Below are 19,619 nucleotides of genomic sequence, written 5' to 3' on the forward strand. Positions count from 1 at the left end.
ATCTGTTGACGAAGAGGTGAGAGCCCATGAGACAATGCGAAGTTAGTTACCGGCGACTTAACTGGCTGCTAGCATCACAACCTTCAGTGATTAGCCACAAGCTAAATGCTAGTTGAGTGCATATAAAAGTGGTTTAAAGTCACGTTGGTGGATTTACCTGAATGAAAAGAAAAACCGCGTGACACTACACTGCCTAGGGACGTTTTCTTAACCAGCTCAATAGCAATTTAATTTAACGAAAATACATTCGACACATAAAACCTGCAGCCCGCCAACCTCATGTACGACCAACGGCGGTGTATTTCCGGTGATTCATTTTCTTCTTCGTCTGGAATAATGTTTGTGCAGTTTGGGCGAGACGCTGCTGCCACCCAGTGGTCAAAGTCAAATACACTTGTTCTTTACATGCAGCCCGGACAATAATGTTTTTTAGTAGTTTTTCCCCCGTTTTTGTATATGTATGTTTCTATATTCCTTCTTTCTTTGTGTTTAAGACTCCAAGGCTGACATAATTGTAATATTATTATTATATGTATTATTGCCTATTGTTTTTATTCTGATTAGGGTGTTGTTTTTCAGTTTAAACCCATTTTACACAATCTTCCATGAAAGAGCTCTTTAACGCCTGCTGACATTTATGTTTCAAACATTTGTTTTTTTATTATTAACCATTCTTGAGATATAACATGTTGTCTCTGTCCTGCATTGATTGATGGCAGTTAAAACAGGTGTTTGGCCAGTGGTATAACAGACATTTCAGGGAACAGCGTCTCAAAAAAGCCATGGAGATGTACATATATGAGCTGGTATGCAGTTTCAGTTGGGTTTAGTAACATTATGTCCACCTCCATTCATTTTTAATGGTGAAATAAAGGCCAACATCTATATATAGGGCAAGTCTTTACATGAGGATTTTATCAGCGCAGAGGGTGGCATTCCTGCAGTGTCACCACAGACAGGATTGTTCACAAAAACAAACCCAAACACGTTCCAAGGACATAAGAAATTTTTATTGCAGTATTTGTTTCACTGAAAGAGCAGGGGCTCATTTTTTTTTCTTTTCAAATTTGTTCTATAACATCAAAATCTAAGTTAAAAAGAATATGACTTCCCCTGGATATAGGCACAGATACTGCACTGCTGTTAACATAAATAAATCATATCCAAGATATGTACACAGTGTGGGTAAACATGTTAAAATGTTTAAAACAGGGATAAAAAAAGAGAAAGAAAGCAGTTCAAAGGTGTCTGAGCTCAGGTCAAGTGAATAAATCCATCTGGTGCTAGTTTAAACTCCAAAAACACTTTATTAAGAACAGCATCAATACACTAATTTCCAACATTCACTGTTTTTTTTGTTTTTTTTACAGACGTATGTTCAAGATATAAACATGTGTGTTTAGTTAAACTATGATACAATGGGAGTAAAAACCAAACAACCAAGTTGCTGCACAACAGCGAAGGAACTCCCACACAATGTTTTCCCAACATTTCCTTCTTGTGATCAACTTCAACAGAACTGTATTCAAACAGACCAGTGTTCACCTTACTTGTCTTCTACCAGGTCCTTAAATCTGTAGAGGTTTTGTCTTCCTTCGTTTTGTAACATATTGGATCCACAAAGATTGAGGTCGTGAGGGGTTTCTATCGGAGTGATTTCAGTTGATTAACTCTTGGCCCCCTCCTTAGCAGCGTATAATGCCCGTAACGTCTGTGCCATTTTGTTCGTAAGCTTTTGTCCACTCGTCAAGGGGATTTTCTTATAAATAATGTCCGACTCCTTGATATTGTCGACCCAAGGCACCTTTTTGCGGCCGTCCCGTTTCTTTGCCACACTCCATGGTCCAGAGTAAGTGCCAGACATCCAGTGTATACTGTAGCCACTTCTGGTCTTCTGGATGACCCTGGCAATCTGTGGTCTGTCTTTGTATTTGGGACAGCAGATGGCAATGACGTCCATGGCCTCCACAGTCTCGTTGGTGTGACCTGAATCCTCTGCAGAATCCTTGCCTTTTCTTAGTTTCTGCTGGGGATGAAAGTAGAGGAAATATTACATGTGGTAATGAGTGAACAGGAGCTGCAGTGAAAATTTAAAAAAAAGATCTGCTCTCAGCAAGGAAGAGGAGAAACTTCAAATCAATGAAACCATTATGAAGTTTGTGTTGCCTGGAGATGAGATGTGTATGTTGTATTCATCCTGTACAGAACTAGAGTTGATATATTAACCTGACCTCACTTGTCCCTACAGCCAACACAATCTCTGTAAAAAATAGTTTGTGTTAATCACTACCCCATATTTAGGACTTATATTGAGGAATTCTTACTGCAGGTGCATCTTCATCCTCACTCTCCTCATCATCTGACTCCAGTGGAGCAGAGTGATTGTTGTGACTGTGGTTCTGGGGTTTTGGACCCTTCAGCAGGGAAGTGATGGCCTTGTTTCTGGCATTGGCGCTTGCTTCACCCTCATCCTCTTCGTCACGATCCAAGTGCTCCATCAGTACCTTGAACTGAGACACAGATGCACTAGTTAATACCTAGTGTGGAAAAGTGGAGCAAAATCTTGCACAAATTTGATTCACTAATACTCAGCTAAAATGTGTTTATTTCTATAGTCAGACAGAATAAAGAAGTGTAGTGATTTTTAATTTGCTTTACCCGACGATGTCATTCATGACATTTGAATCAAAAAAGGTATTGTGTTGTACACTCTCCTTTTCCTGAGATTAATGAACACATAAATAAATAAATAAACCCATTTTAAATATTGAGAATGGAATGAGAACAACCGCAGTGCTTACATCCAAATACTGTTTCACAATATTCCTCTTGATCTCATAACTGAGACCCTTGTTGGCTAGATCATTCTTCAGGTAGTCCAGAGTCTGACGAGGGTTGAAGTGAACCTTGGATTTCCTGTTCACCGCCTTGTCGTACACTTTCGCGGACTCCGTCGGAGAATACTTCTGGATTTTGCTGTAACACAAAACAACACGTTCAGTCCAGTTTGTGCCTTGTAAACAACTAAAAAGACTTTGTACAAGGAGGTTGTTGGAGTGACCGACCTGTCTGTTAAGCCGTACAGATTCTTTAGGTGTTGCTTGAGCACCAGTACCAGCAGAATACCTTGCGAAGCACTGGCGAAGTCCAGCAGGGGACCAGGGTTTTCAGGCAGACGGTCCATCACTGCATCCTCATCGTCATCGTCGTCAGAATCCGCAGATTTCTTTCCCCTGTGAACTACCTCCTCTTCCTCCTCATCACTGCTACTAGAGCTGCTACTGCTCTGCTCTTCATCCTCCTCGTCCTCACTATCATCTTCATCATCAGAGCTATATTTCTTCCTCCTGTGCTGCTTCTTCTTCTTCTTTTTCTTCTTCTTTTCAATTTTCTTTTCCTGCTTTATTGGCTCTTTCAGTAAAGACTGCAAAGGCAACAAAAAAATGACTCAAAAACAAAGCATATATATTATGCATTGAGTTATGCATTAAATTAAACAAAGCTTCTCACCTCCTTGAAAGACTGGAGAAGGTTGCTACCAGAGACAGAGAGTGTGATGTCTATGTGGTGCATGATGAAAAGAGGTTCCTCCTGAGTCTGATAGGGGAAGCAGGCCAAGTTGTCTGCTATGAAAAGCAGCCTGTTCACCTCGGTTTTCTGCAGAGAACAAAGTGATAAATGTTCGTTGTGCACCTTCAAAAAAGCCTGACCTTTCATAGTGTGCGTAAAACATTATCAATTCAAACAGCAAATTGAGCCAAAGCTTTGAAGGTAAACAAAGATTTTATTTATCAAAAGAGTTGTAAAATGAATAGAAAATATAGTCAAGACATTGACAAGATTAGAAATAATGGTTGCTGATTGCTTTCGTTAAAGAACCAGCAAAAAAAAGGGCTTTTCCTTCAAAAAATAAGGAAATTTGAAATAAGTGACCCCAAACTTTTGAATGGTAGTGTATGGCTGTATGTAAAACTTTAGAAACAGCAGTGGTGCTGGTGAATTGATGGATGGATGGTTGGAGATACCGAAATGTATAAATACACACATTCACAGAATCTAAGAGAGAGATTTGGAACTTACAGAGCTGTCATCAAACAGGTTGAGCAGGGAAATGAGGAAAGCTCTTCTATGTTGTCTGTTTCCACGGACCAACGTGTAGAGGTGTGCGCAGAGAGCAGCGTCGGTGTCATCGTGACGGAAACCACGGATTGTTGTGTTCTTAGGTCCATTTATGGCCTGTTGCACCTGATAAGACATCTTCAGTCCCGCAACTGCCTTCATCTGTAAAATCAAAAAGAGAAACAATTTGCCATGTGTTTTTTTTTTCTAAATCTTTAGCCTTTAGTTGGCAGACAATAATCAAAATGTAATCAAAAACTTGGTTTTCTAAAGCAGCAAAAACAAATCCACAATAGCAAGTTACACAACCTAGCAAATCAGTTAATTTCCAGGTAAGTTTGATAAGTTAGTTTCAATTTCATTCATTCATTCATTTATTTATTTATTTATTTATTTATTTAACTGACATAAAGAAAACCATCATTTTTCAACCAGAAAACTACTCACATGGATGAATCCTGAATATTTCTTATCAATTTCCTCCAGCTGTCCATCAGCCTTGTTCTTCATGGTTGGTTCAGGGTCTGTCCCCATGGCAATCAAGTAGGGCACACACTAAACCAAAATGAAATTTCACATCTGTGAAAAGCTCACGGTTGCATTTTGAGACAACAGCATCTCCGTGTTGCGAGACTGTGAACATACCTGTACAGGGTGGATGAGGCCCTGGCTGAGAGTCAGTATAATGACACTCAGGGCAAAGTGGCGAACAGTGGACTGCGAGTGGAAGAAGGATTCCAGCACCTGCTTCAGGTAAATCTGCATGATGGAGCTGCTCATGCCTGATGCGATGTCTCCCAATTCCTTCAGATCCTCCTGCTTGGCTTTGTTCTTCCCTAAATAAACATGTGCATCAGCCACATATGCACTGGTGGTTCTATACAATATCTATTTTCACTGTCGAGTAACCATACTTGACATTCAAAACAATTTTAAGCAAACAGAATAACAGAACACATGACATGGATTTGTAAAACTCACATTCGCGATCGGCCTCCTGCATTCGAGAGTCCTCCTCCTGCAGGTACGTCTGCAGGTTCTTTAACACCTGGATCTTCAGACTGACCAGAGTGCTTTCATCGGAGAGTGTATTGTTGTACATAATCTTTATGTCCTGCACAAACATGAGCTCGGGGTGCATGATGAACTGGAAGCCTTTAGAACATTGAAAGAATAAAAAACCAGACATTATTACTGAGGAGGCAAATGTAAAAGACAAAGGCAAATGAAAGACTCGAGCTGTCAACAGTAAATGATTACATTTAATGTTAAACAGCAATGATGCGCATTATACCTAGACCTATGATGGCCTTGATCTGGACCTCTTCATCTTCATGCGTGGTGAAATACAGCAGGAGCTCCAACACTTTCTCCCTGATGACAATCTAAAACCAGACACAGGGGGCAATAGCACGATTCATTCACATGAACAGATTCTTTGATAGTTCTGCCTGCAACAGTGAAGCAGTTGGTGTTTACCTTGCTAGCACCCTTGAAGTCCTCTTGGTCAAAGTCAAAGTGTCGGCAGAGAGCGCCCACAGTGAAGAGCGAGCGCAGAAGTGTGGGTTTGTTAGCAGCCAGAGTGGAGCTGCTGGGGTCTTCTTGGTGCTGCGTCTTCAGTTTTGCGAGTGCTCCTTTAAAATCACACACAAAGTAATTTCAATTGAGAATAAGGACAATATAACACTTTGTTGTGAGATTCAAAATGTTTTAAGGATGAATCATCAGGTAAACAATGCAATACACTACCGTTCAAAAGTTTGAGTTCACCTATACAATTTTTTAGTGTTTTCCATTAAAAGATACACTTTTATTCATCAAAAGAGTTGCAACATTAATTGCCCGTCAAATATTGCTTTCATCAAAGAACCAGCAAAACTGTTTTCAGCTGTGCTCACATAATTGCGCAAGGGTTTTCAAGGGTTTTCTAATCATCCAATTTAATCCAACATCTAACGCGATTAGAAACACAATGTACCATTAGAACCCTGGAGAGATGGTTGCTGGAAATGGGCCTCTATACACCTATGTACATATTCCATTAAAGACCAGACCTTTGCAGCTAGAATAGTCATTAACCACATTAACAATGTATTTCTGATTCATTTAATGTTATATTCATTGAAAAAAGTGCTTTTCCTTCAAAAAGGACATTTTTAAGAGACCCTAAACTTTTGAACACAAGTTTTTATCTTTATTTTTTTTTAATATAGGAGAATTCTGGTACTAGAAAACGAACATTTCAATGCATAGATCTTACCATAGAAACGATTGAAACAAGCCCAAACAAACTTGTAGTTGTGTGTGACTTTGTTCACAATAGCACCAAGACAGCTCACACAGTGTTGCACAACCTGAAAAGCAAACACAACAAATAGCACGAAAGGAGTGTGAGCACATACTGATATCGTCACTATCGCATCATCAATGCTGTGTTGATGCTTTGTATCTGTGAAAGCTGTCGGCCCGCAAACATAACTAACCGTCATGCCATGCTTGATGATAAGCTTCATCAGGTCTTCTTCTGTGGTGTTGAGGAATGTCTCGCTTGGCTCATCCATAAGTGGCACAACCAGCTCTAAAATCTTGGCCACGTTGCAAATCACCATGAAGTCATTCTGAGTCTGAAATGACACAATGAAAACACACGACAGTTTGATGCCGATTAAACACTGGTTTGTAGAAGGATTTCCCAATACTCTGAGGCAACACATTTGAAATTGTAGTTACATTGCACTTAGTGGTCAGGTAGGGCTGCATGTCCATGGCATGTTTGACCATTAACTGTGCTTTGATCTTGCTGAACAGATACAGAGTGGTGATGCATGCTACGAGACGACCCGAGTTGACTCCTTTGTCTTCACAGTCTGGAACAAACACAGAAAACACAAACATTTGTCACGACACAAGAATGTGTAAAAGAAATAATCATAATAATGCTGAATAATCATTAAACTGACCTTGAAGAGACTCATATTTCAGTATGTGCTCCACAAGATTATCCACTAACTGCGTACAAGCCTTCTTGGCAGGTTTGTATGAAGCATTCTCTTCTGACTTCAGTAGCTAAACACACATCAAACAGGTTAGAAAAGATCACTCAACAACTATGATAAAAGCAAACGTCCTGCTGTTGAAATCTGAAGACAGGTCCAACAACTCACATTTTGGAGAAGTTGCTCAAACCAGTCATAGCCAGAATCTTTACATGCGGACACCTGTGATAAAAATCAAAACTGCTTATATCAGATTATGGTAAAGTAAAAACACCAAAATTTCTCTTAATGGAAAGACAAGAGCTTATTTTGGTTACAAGCTATTTAGTACGCACCACATCTGTGACGTTCAGGATCTTTTTGGTCATGGCATCTTTGTTGTGGTTGGGCGTAGGGGTGAACCAGAGTTTCTGGAAAGTCTCATTCACCAATTTCTGCATGGACAATATTAGAGAATAAAGTATAAATGGCTTATATATATATATATATTTTTTTTTAATGTCAATTTTTCAATAAAAATAAATACAAACCTTGATCCCCTCCTCATCGTTGACTCTTCTGATCATCTTGACACACATCTCTGTGACCTTGTGGAAGTCTGGCTGCTCCAGGCAGATGTCCCTCAGGATCTTGATGACCCTCTTCCTTACACTGATGCCTGTGTCCTGTGTTCAGACAGTGGAAATAGGAACACCTCAATATAACCTTAAAGTAAAGTAACTCTTATGTTCATAGTTAGATTCATACTGAACAATTTTAAATTCAATAGGAGACTATGTGGAAATGTGAGCTATGAAAATGTATGGTTGATGTGCCAGGAGTGGAAAATAGGGTTGTGTTTAACAGTTGGAGCTCTTTGTTTGCTCACTAGTTGGCAAAGTTTAAGAGTAGAGCTGCAACTAACAATTATTTTCGTAATCGATTAATCAGTCGATTATTTTCTCAATTAATCAATAAATCGGTTGGTCTATAAGGGTTAGGGTTAGGGTTAGGGTCATAATGTCAGAAAATGTTAGAAAACGTTGATCAGTGTTTGTCAAACCGGGAAATGGCGATGTTCTTGAATGTCTTGTTTTGTCCACAAACCAATTCAGTTTTAATGATTTCTTTGTTATCAAAGAATCAAAGAAAATATTCACATTTAAGAAGCTAAAACAATCAGAAATCATGAGAGAAGCTTCAAACTGATTTATCGATTATCAAAATAGTTGATAATTAATTTAGTAATAGATTAATAATCGATTCATCGATTAATTGTTTCAGCTCTATTTTAGAGTACATTTATTTTTCCAGTCGTTATTGAACTTATGATAGTCTCTGCATACACACATATTTATCTTGTATGGAAACCACAAGAGATCACAAGAAGTGAATTAAATGACAAAATCAGGTTTTATCACCAGGTAACAATGATGTCTAAAAAGCTTTACCAGTATCCTTTCGATGAGCATGTCATAGTACTGCTCAATGAGTTCAGGTCGACTGAGCACAAAACGACCCACGAGCTCCACGGCAGCCTCACGCACACTGGTGGAGTTGTCCATAAGGCGACAATGAACCCCACGCTGCATATCCAACTGAAAAACAATTTTTTCATAAGCATAAGCAGATACAGATAATGGCTGAAATGTTTGATATAATAATACACCAACGCTAACTAAATGCTCTAAAATGCTCTAAAAGTCATCTGCTGCAATTGCTTTAGAAAAACATATTGTTGTCTTAAAAAAATTTAGTGCTGCCGCTATCAATCAAGTGGTCTCAGAGATGTGCAGCAGCCAATGTGAGCTGACTTACCCGTGCCAGGATACTTGGATCCACAGCCACGACTTCTGACAAACACTTCATGGCTTTGGTTCTGACAGCAATAGCACTCTCACCCAGGACTCTTAAAATCTATACATAATACAAAATCACAACACAGTTAAAGACTGACAACACCACAAAACATTACTTACACGCACTATCATGTTAAATTAACTCGTACCTGTGATAAATAAATATCAAAGCTCTGGGCAAACGGCCTCATAGAGGCCAGATATCTGACGATCAGACAGGAGTCCTCATAGTCGACTGAGTTCATCCTGAAAGGAAAATCAAAAAGAGCACAGCACATTGCCATAATGAGTGAATAAACAGCATATGAACCGCGTGGAAAATGAGTGTAGTGATTCGAAGCAAAGAAGTATTTACCTCAGAGAACTGGAATGTGATGACGAGGTCTTTATGATCTTGCAAAGGAATTTCTTTCGTGCCTCGGCTCTCTCTATTATCTCCTCAGAGTCAAACCCCTTGGAATGAATGTGACCTCTGGAGTCCTCGTTGTCACTTTGAGACTTTATTGCCTTCTCTGCTTCGCTTGTTGCATCCCTGAACCACTGGGCTATGTAAAACTTTCTGACAAACTGTTTGAGACAAATGTACAGAGAAAGAAATGCTTATTATTTTTGTCTCACTACATTTAACAACCTGAAATATCCATGTAGCAATCTGTTAAAGAGCTGAATGTAACATACACTACCGTTCAAAAGTTTGGGGTCAACTATTCAATTTTTTGTGTTTTGCAAAGAGTTGCAAAATGAATAGAAAATATAATCAAGATATTGACAAGATTAAAAATAATGATTTTTCTTCAAATTAATAATTTTGCCCTTCAAACTTTGTTTTCGTCAAAGAACCAGCAAAACTGTTTTAAGCTGTGCTAACATCATTGCACAAGGGTTTTCAAGGGTTTTCTAATCATCCAATAGCCTTCTAACACAATGTACCATTAGAACACTGGAGAGATGGTTGCTGGAAATGGGCCTCTATACACCTATGTACATATTCCATTAAAAACCAGACATTTGCAGCTAGAATAGTCGTTTACCACATAAACAATGTATAGAGTGTATTTCTGGTTCATTTAATGCTATATTCATTGAAAAAAAGGGCTTTTCCTTCAAAAAATAAGGACATTTCTGCGACCACAAACTTTTGAACGGTAGTGTATACAATGAGCATAGAAATTATTATTTGCGTGAAAATGAACACTCACCACTAGAGATTGATCCATTTCTCTGTTCTCATCCAGATAATCTAGTAAATTCTTCTGAAGTTGCTGGATTTCATCATTGCCTGCACTCTGTAAAGATCAGTAAAAAATATTCTCAAAACCAGTTCACCAGCACTCTTAATTTACTGGAAACAGGGGGTTATTTTTCACTCATCCACCTCTCTCAGGATGCGGTCAATAGCCTTTTGGTCCATTTTGCTGTTGACAGCATCTTTACGCAGGCGAGAGGCGACAGTGCCAAGGTAATCCAGAGACGCCACCCTGAGCGCCATTTCTGTTTGCTTGTTACTGAACTGATGCACCTGGAGCACAAGAGGTAAAGGGGAACAATGTCACAACAAAAACATCACCACAGCAGCATTCAACTCGTCAGACGTGAGTGATGCTACTCACCAAGAGGCGACCCAGTAAACTGAGCAGCAGTTCAGCTGCAGGCCACTCAGGCCGATTGACTGCAGACAGGAGGTCATGAACAAAGTTCTCAAACAGAGGCCTGTAGTCCTCCTCTCCCTGCTTACTGCCACACCTGCAGACAGGGAAAAATATTATTCAGCATTAAGCCAGTTAATCTTAAACCCTATTCTACAGCCCAGTGTATATGGACAAAGCTAACATGTGGAAAAGGAATGAAGACTCACTTTTTGAGAAACACCGATAGAAAGTTCTGAGCTGTCCTCATGGCATTTTCATAAGAGTTTGTGATGAAGACATATTTATCCACCTAGTCACACAATTTGTAAAACAATTTATGAATCAAAACAAGTTTCATGAGTTTTTTTTTTTTAAAGCATTCATCGTCCGTCTCTACCTTCTTCTTCGAGTCATCCGCCTCTTCTCTCTCATAGGGAAGGTGGACCACACACTGGATGAGCTGAAGAACCAGAGCTGTGACCATCTGGATGTACACATTCTTTCCATCACTGTTTATCCTGAGGAAGAAAGAGACATTTCCTTAGGTTTACTAAGCAGCACAGAGGCACTGTCATTGAACAGATATTTCCAGTATATCTCAGTGTAGTTTACCTGAAGTTCCTGAGGCTACGTTTACCGGTGGGCAGTCTAGCAAGGGAGGTGAAGATCTCTTCAAGAATGAGCTGCCTGTGCTTCTCATAACGAGAGAAGACCTGAGGGGGAGCAGAATGAACAACAACTCAAGTCTGTACAGCAGAACGAGCTCCCAGAACGGCACCAACTTATCATGTCACGCCATACTTACTGCTGTTACGAGTGTGATGGCACATAACTGCAGCTCACTGACGTTCTCCACAAAAAACGGTTTAATACCGAGGTTGGACACCTGAAAGTCCAGCACAGAAGCAATCAGGTTATGTTGAAGCTCGACAGTTGATCAGAGTCTACACTACATTCATTACACTACGACTACATTCAGAGTCTCACCTGGAGAATTGTGGTGTCAGTTTGCAACTGAATCTCAAGGAGCTCTGTGATGCTGCTGACGATGTCACACACTTTGTTGTAGAGCGTGACCACCACCTTCTGTTTGTGGCTGGAACCTTTAGCTTTCTTGGACTTGCCACCTTTAAAAAAGTAAAATGTCCAGGGTCAGTCATTATTATAATTTTTTTCTTAACTAAATATGTTACACCAGAGTTCCTACATTTTCGTTTCTTTTAAATTTAGTTCAGCGGTTTGCTAGAGGCAAAGAGAACAGCACTGACCTCCATAGTGGTCCGTTCTGTAGGCCGGATCATACTGAGGGTATATAGAGTTTTGGAGATGGAACTTTGTGTACTGCAGCACCCTCTCAATCACATCCTCAATGTACACGACCTTGGGCATGTGTGGCGACGTCATAATGTTGAGTGCAGTTAGACAGGCGTCGGCAGACTTGATCACCCGCTCCATGATCAGGTCACGCCACAACCGCTCCTCATCCATGGAATCATTACCCTACAGATTTGTGAAAAACAAAAAAAAACTGTAAATTGCAGCAGAATAAATTACGATTATTATTCCCTGACTTAAAAAAAACAAACATTTTGTGTTAACTCACGTGATTCAATAGTGTCGAAAGTTTGACGCTGTCCTGAATGTTTTTCTCCAGGGTATTCAGAATTTTCACCAGTTTCCTCGAGGAAAACTGTGGATCAAACAGATGATAGTGATGATTACTCACTTATGAAAACACAGCAGTGACACATGTCCATGTGCACAAATATACTTCTCGTACCTTGTTAAAGATTCCCATCGCTTTAATCTTAGAAGAATCACTGCCTAGCTCACTTAACTGGTGCTTTCCAAGCAGGAGCTCTTCCGGTATCTCATCATCATCTGTGTGAGGGCACAAAGTTATAATGTTGACATTTGTTTTTTTATCTCACAACTAAAGCAAATGTCATGAACTATGGAAACTGTTTACCTATGGCAGTCAGGTCCACGTCGTCAAGGATCTCAAGAATGTTATCCACACTGGCCGCAAATCTCTTAAAGGTGGAGCTGTCCATCATTTCTATTAAGTGAAAACAATTTGATGCATAAACATACGTTCTAATAAACCTATTTGAAAAGTGTAAAGTGGTGAAATTATACCTTCTAGTGTCATCTTGGGATCGCAACCCTTTCTGTTCTTCTGTTTCTCCTTTTTCTTCAATTTTCTGGCAACTGAACAAAGAGAAACCAGTACCACAACATTAGTCAAGTTCTTTGACAGCAGCAACAAACTCACAAGCACAAAATCATTGAATAGATTAAGTTAGATAAATTTTTGTGGCAGTGATCCAACTATCAAGGGAGATGGTCTGAGCTAATCTGAATAAGACTCAAGACAAGCATTGAAATATCTGACACAATTGGTCGATTACTCTATGTCCATTCTTGGGTTTATGCAAAAAACACAAAAAAAACTAGTTACCATCACTCAGGCTTGGTGGTGGAGAGTCTTCACCAGATTCACTGGGGCTCCAGTCACGATGGCGTCCACCAGATCCCCGGCGAGCATTTTGAGAACCGCTGCTTCGGCGGTGTTCTCCAGAGCCTTTTCCCTCTTCGTTCTTCCATGTCTTGTCATTGTCTTTCTTGGACCTTTTCCTTGCAGCTGGAACAATAACAGAATAGGATGGGTTCGCAAGGAATTGCAGAATTTATTAAAATGTAATAAAAATACAAAGAATATGTCATTATAATATGACTTATGGCAAGGTGTAACAAATGTAATACTTACACTTGTGGTCAGAGTCCTCACTGTCGTCATCATCGTCGCCGTCATCATCATCGTCACTATCATCCGAGTGCTTCTCGGTGTACTTGGATTTCTTATTGATCATACTGTGCCTTCGCTTGTTGGTTTTCTCACAATATGACGTCTCTGTAAGAGGTGAGACAGCTTTCAGCGCAAAAACAATGCATGATTCAAGAGGAGACTATAAAAACAGCAGTCTTAAGTCAATTACTATCCACAAATGTAATTATGTTGTGCATATCTGCCCTCTACAATTGTGTGTGTTTTTAATTAACAAAATACTTCACCTTTCCAGTTCCCAGATCTGGAGCTGTGTGCATTCTTGGCCTCCTTCATGATCCGTTTCACCTCATCAACACTGAGTTTCTGAAGCACAACAACAGGCTTAGGTCCTTTGCTTAAGTTATCTACCAAAGAAACTCGCTCCAGTCTGACCAGGGGTTCACTCCAGCCCTGTATCAACTTGCTTGGAAGCAGTGAATCCTTGTCTTTTCCATCTCGTTTCAATTTAGGAATCACAAAGTTCTTCAGACCCCCTGTCTTGCCACCAAGAAGGTATGAGGGGAACTCGCAGGGTTTTGTCTCATTCAACTGCTGTTTGTTTCCAGCTCGGGACTGAATGCTACCATCCCCACTTCTCTTCTCTTTTTTATTTTGGGGGCTCTGTAGGGTGGAACTGTCTGTCCTCTGGTTCCCAACTTGCTTAACTCTGGGGCTGTCAGATTTAGTTTGATGCTCAGGAGATTGTTGATGGTCGTTTTCTGTTGACAGTGTTTTGTGTTTCCTTTCCCTGTCTCTAATTCTATCCCGATCCTTAGGTTTATCCTTACCTCTGTCTTTGTCTCTATCTCCATCTTTATTTCTGTCTCTGTCTATGTCTCTGTCCTTTTGCTTTTCTCTATCTCTCTCCTTGTCTTTATCTCTTTTTCTGTCTCTCTCCTTGTTTTTGTCCCTTTCCCTTGCTCTATCTTTGTCTTTTTCATTTGTCCTATCTTTGTCTTTTTCCTTTGTTCTCTCTTTGTCCTTTTCCTTTGCCCGATCGTCTTTATCTCTGTCATTTTCCTTTACTTTATCTCTGTCTTTGTCATTTTCCTTTGCTCTATCTCTGTCTTTGTCATTTTCCTTTGCTCTATCTCGGTCTTTGTCATTTACCTTCGCTCTATCTCTGTCTTTGTCCTTTTCCTTTGCCCTATCGCTGTCTTTGTCAATTTCCTTTGCTCGATCTCTGTCTTTGTCATTTTCTTTTGCTCGATCTCTGTCCTTTTCCTTTGCCCGATCACTGTCTTTGTCGTTTTCTTTTGCTCGATCTCTGTCTTTGTCATTTTCTTTTGCTCGATCTCTGTCCTTTTCCTTTGCCCGATCACTGTCTTTGTCATTTTCTTTTGCTCGATCTCTGTCTTTGTCAGTTTCTTTTGCTCGATCTTTGTCTTTGTCCCTGTTTTTTTCCTTTTCTCTACCTCTGTCTTTTTCTCTGATCTTCTCCTTTTCTTTAACTTTATCTTTGTCTCTGTCCTTTTCCTTTTCTCTACTTCTGTCTTTGTCTCTGTCCTTCTCCCTTTCTTTATCTTTGTTTTTATCCCTTTCTTTTTCTCGGACTCTCTCTTCTCCATGTCTGGAGTTACGCTCTATCTTGCCAACTTTTTTGGGGGTCTCAGGTTGGTTGGCGTGTGACTGGTGACCATTGTGGTTGTTTTCCTCTTTGCTGTGCGAGTCTGAATGCTGGTCCTGTTTTTGCCGTGAATCATCTGGCAATCTTTCATCCAAGTGCCCATTTCCAGTGTCCACCTGGCCATCATGTCTGAGTCTGGAATCCCGCTGATTTTCCTGTTTCCGTTTAGGTGTTTCTGGTTGCCTATCTGAGCCAGACTTTCGAGGACAGTCGGCATGCTGCTTGTTGATCCGAGGTTTGTTTTCGCCTATTTCATCTACTTTTACATCAGCCTTTGCGTTTAGGCGCAGTAGTTGGTCCTCACAGAACTTCCGTGCTTCCAGTACCACTACAGGTTGTCCTATCAATCTTCCAGCTTGCTGAAGGTCAATACTGACCATCAAAGCAGGCCGACTGGTACAGTTACTTGCAGGACTCGTCTTCTTGGGTGTAACCTTGCTGCCAACAATGCTACCTTGTACAGCAGGCCCATCACTTGCCTCAGCTCCTGATTCCTGAGGATACGAGTCTTGCCTTCGTTTCTTCAGTGGCTTGTCTGCAACCAAGAACACTGCAGTTTAGACACACTTAATAAACAAAAAAAAAACAGGCTGAGGGAAGAAAATAAAACTCAGTAATTCACCTTTATCCTGGACTTCTTTAGACCATCGTTCTCTCTCACTGGCTGACTCGCATTCTATTCTTTCAATCTCTGCAAGTGTGTCCATCTCAACATCCTCGTACACAGGCCCACCGACGACTCCAATGTCCTTGGTATTTGGTCGAGCAGGATGCTGCTGACAGTTAACATGCTCCTCAGCAACAAACTTGTGTGGCAAGCCCTGGGTATCCCGTGATAACAGATTATCATTCATCAAATCAGTTTCCTGGTCTGTGTCAGATTGATCTAAATCTGGAATCTTCACTCGGGTCAGTTTTAAAGTTAGCCTGGCAGAGTCTTTTGATGGAGAACCAACAATGTCGTACAAGGCATTTTTGTCCGCCTGCTCGTTCTCCTCTTTATTCCTTTGTCTCTGCTTCTTTTTGCGGTCAGCAGAGGTGAGGAGCAGGTCAGCTGCTGCACCTGGGGGAACATCAGGTGATTGCCTAATAAGAGGAAGCCTGGATCCTGCTGAAAAACAAATAAATTCAAGGAAAAGTGAGCATTAGAACATGAGTCTGGCCAAGTTATGACTTGTACAATAGTACTTATTATTATATTATTATTTCTGGTTCTATAAAATTAAGAATAAACTTGTTGCTAAGGCAGCATACGTTTTGCAGCCTCTTCACTCCCAGCAGGTGAACACACAGAGTGCGGTGATTTAACTGAAAACGCAGCAGCCCTCACAGAGGGGTCATTCTGTTGGGACAAAAGAAAGATATAATTTACAGATCTGCTGACACTCACTTAACACTATTTTGGTTCTCTGCATTACCTCATTTCCAAATCTGTGTGCCATGTTCATGTATTCTTCACTTGACCCTAGTCTAGTAGAATGATTCGATGAATTTCTAGATAGCTGTCCAACGACCTTGGCGTCATGGCTATTCCTTACACCTCCAGAAACTAAAGCAAAAAGAGCGAAAATTAAAATTCCAGTTAAAATATTAGCATATAACAATGTGCCCTCCTCCTAACTTCTCACTGCACTCACCTTGCTGTGTCTGTTGGTGCTGGGAATAACTGGGAGGATTGTACTGCATGTAGTCTGCAGGACTCTGAGGAGTATAGGGACTAGGTATGGGGCTGTTCTGCTGAGGTCCAAAGTGGGTAGCTGACCCAGACTGTTGGGATGTAAAACATCTGTAAAATAAAGGAAATTAAGAAGTGGTCTTAGTAAGAGTTCAGATGGTTCCGCTTTTATATCATCTGACATTTTATCGTCACCAACTTACCCAGAGGGGCTTTCAGGGACAGTGGTCTGCTGATAATTTGAGGCTGGACTCCCATGCATTTGATTTTGGGATATCTTATATTGTTGTACCATTGGCTGCTGCATTACACCTAAAAGACAGACATAAGGAAAATCTATGATCAATGTTATGCAAACATGGATTTCTAAAATGTGTGTTTTCACAGCACCAAATATCCCGTGTTTCTAGGTAACAGAAACTCCACTTTTCATATAACATTCACAGTTCTACAGTTAAACCATCTACTTGACAGTTATTGTGAGTTAACATCATAGTAAATGTTAAACTCACCAATGATTTTAAGCCAGTGCCTGGTTATCTTTACTATTACCTGGTAATGGGTTATATTCTTGTGTTACAATTCAAAATAAAATAGAAATATATCAGTATCAACAAACGGAGAATTAACAGCTTTATATTACCCAATAACCAATTATGTATACATAATGAAATGATAACTGTATACTTGAGTGATTGATCATGGCACTGAAATATGTGGGGTCTATTACATTGATTTAAATGTCATTTCTGAAATTAAAATCATCTTGTAAATGAATCATCATAAACCCTATCAGTATAAAAACTAGAAATTAATGAAACAGGTTACTGCTGCATGAATGATGGTTATGTAAGTGTCCAGTTACACTTTCACATTGAGCACATCTTTGTAATAGGATTTCACAGGATCAGAAACATTAAGTTCTTACTATTGGCTAAAACTGCACAAATAGGGATGAAAGAAACAGGTTTGGGTTGCTTATCCATCAGGCTCATGTATCACAATCACATGGTATCTTATGTCCATCTCTGGATCTACAGCGTGCAGTGTGAGTTAAGCTTTTTCTTATATTTTCCTAATTGAAATATATGATTCAGCAACTCAATCTGAAAAAACAGCAAATCAAATTGCAGCTGGTCATGTTATTAGAAAATGATAGAATGACTCCATTACTTTGAATAATTCACAGACCAATCTATGAATATGTTTTCATTGCATTTGCATGATTAACTAAATACACCTATGTAATAATTTATAGAAATGAGTTATCCCCATTATATAAAATTGAAGTGAAGTCTAACGTCATTAACATCTGAATCCTGCCAAAGAGTTGACAACACAGCACATGAATTTTCCTTTCACACCTGCTTTGGAAACCAAAAAAAGCTTCCTTTGACTTAGTTCCAGTGAATATTTCAAAGCAACATAACAGTAATAACAGTATACAACACACTTGTGCTTGAAAGGCAAAAATGTCTGGTTTGAAAAGGCCGGAGAGTTTAACTCTGTGTTCTTCCAATTGCAAAGCTCTGTCTCCCAGGCTGGGAACAAATAATGCATCTGACCCAAGAAATGCTCAAATGAATAATTAGTACACCCAGGCAGAGAGCATGCTCTGAGTTTAACTGCAGTTTCTACAGCAATGACTCAGTTGTCCACCTCAGCCCACCCCAAACATTATAGTGGATTGTGCATACTTTTGTCCCTGAAGATTTTAGGGTTCCTGGAGAGCAGAGTTTGGAGGAGTATTGGCAGGTCACCCTCTGGCTCATCATTTCCCAGGTTGTCCTTCAACTCTCTGGAAAGAAACAAAACAATTGTCCACTGTCAAATTTCAGGAATTATAGTCATTTTCCTCAATGTCGGTTTGACTTTTCAATTATAATGTCCCTAACACTTTCAGGTCAGAAACAGCTTTGACTGTGATTCCAGTCAGTGAAATTAGATGCATTGTAATAAACAGGTGTTTCACACCAGTGAGTGGTACTTACATGTGTTCAGTGGAGACCTGGTTAAGGCTATGTGCCAGCTGAGTCACCAGATTATCATCCTGACACACAAGGAGGCTGCTGACCTCTTCAGAGATCCTTCCATTGTATAGCAGACTCTTGGTAGTAGTAGCAGGGAGTGGAGAAGGCAATGGCAACTGGTTCAACACTAAAAGGATCAGGTTGGGGGTAAATGAAAAGAAGCAGAAAAGAAGTTCTTCATAATTCTTGTGATAAATTATGCGGTACTACAAAGAATAGATAGTCTATCCTGTCACCAAAATGCTCTAAATTAGTTTGCATGTTGGTGTTAAGGCTGTGTGAAGAGGATTACAAATGATGTTGTACTTACAGTCTGTCAGGCTAGCAATTCCAGCAAGAGTAGTGATGGGGACATGAGGCATATCACCATTCATGCTGAAGATGAGGTCACAAGGTCGTGTCGATGCACAGGCTGCTCAATATCACCAATCTCTTCTTATTCCTCACATCTCCAAAATGCTGCAGACAGAAACATGTCAACAGAGTCTTTTTAAAGCATGTTAACTTTCAACAAGGTAGGATGCCCCGTTACGCACATCGCTGAACCCATGGATCAAGGAATACTAATATTCAAGGATTCAAGGAAGTGTATTTTGCATGTAACTTGAGTGTGCCCCTTCTGGGATGGGGGAATTAAAACTGTGTCAGCTCATGAGTGTGCATTAATATGGTGCCAACAAAACTGTACTCTGATGTAGATGGATTATGGCCTAAGGGCAAGCCTGGGCATGTCTTTACTTACAAGCTATTGATCTGTTGCAGCTTATGGTGCCAAAACAGAAGGTTCTGGTGTCTAAGCCATCTCCTATCCTGAGCGTTTACCCTATAAATACACCCCTTCTCTGGGTGCGAAAAGTGTGCCATATATTACCTCTG

At 40.1% G+C, this 19,619-nt stretch overlaps 1 protein-coding gene across 1 annotated transcript; it reads right to left on the minus strand.

Annotated features, from left to right (window-relative positions):
* Positions 1-1,194: 1,194 nt before the first annotated feature.
* Positions 1,195-19,117, minus strand: LOC310938268 (nipped-B-like protein B; the record flags this gene model as incomplete). Its single annotated transcript, XM_083902757.1, has 46 exons — positions 1,195-2,026; positions 2,325-2,510; positions 2,802-2,976; positions 3,066-3,424; positions 3,511-3,657; positions 4,081-4,281; positions 4,567-4,674; positions 4,765-4,955; positions 5,101-5,274; positions 5,414-5,504; positions 5,599-5,753; positions 6,380-6,473; positions 6,603-6,743; positions 6,850-6,986; positions 7,080-7,185; positions 7,284-7,337; positions 7,451-7,549; positions 7,646-7,780; positions 8,546-8,692; positions 8,913-9,011; positions 9,103-9,199; positions 9,309-9,520; positions 10,153-10,239; positions 10,329-10,472; positions 10,564-10,696; positions 10,809-10,891; positions 10,979-11,099; positions 11,194-11,294; positions 11,387-11,467; positions 11,569-11,708; positions 11,841-12,081; positions 12,185-12,271; positions 12,362-12,462; positions 12,551-12,640; positions 12,721-12,792; positions 13,043-13,225; positions 13,352-13,495; positions 13,657-15,573; positions 15,661-16,149; positions 16,293-16,380; positions 16,457-16,587; positions 16,676-16,824; positions 16,917-17,025; positions 18,411-18,511; positions 18,705-18,870; positions 19,054-19,117. 46 exons carry the CDS (start codon positions 19,115-19,117, stop codon positions 1,667-1,669), a joined length of 8,490 nt encoding a protein of 2,829 aa, XP_083758883.1. The 3' UTR covers positions 1,195-1,666.
* Between the last annotated feature and the right edge of the window lie 502 nt (positions 19,118-19,619).

The sequence above is a fragment of the Microchirus variegatus genome (genome assembly GCF_963457635.1).
Source record: "Microchirus variegatus genome assembly, chromosome: 16".
Classification (NCBI taxonomy): Eukaryota; Metazoa; Chordata; class Actinopteri; order Pleuronectiformes; family Soleidae; genus Microchirus; species Microchirus variegatus.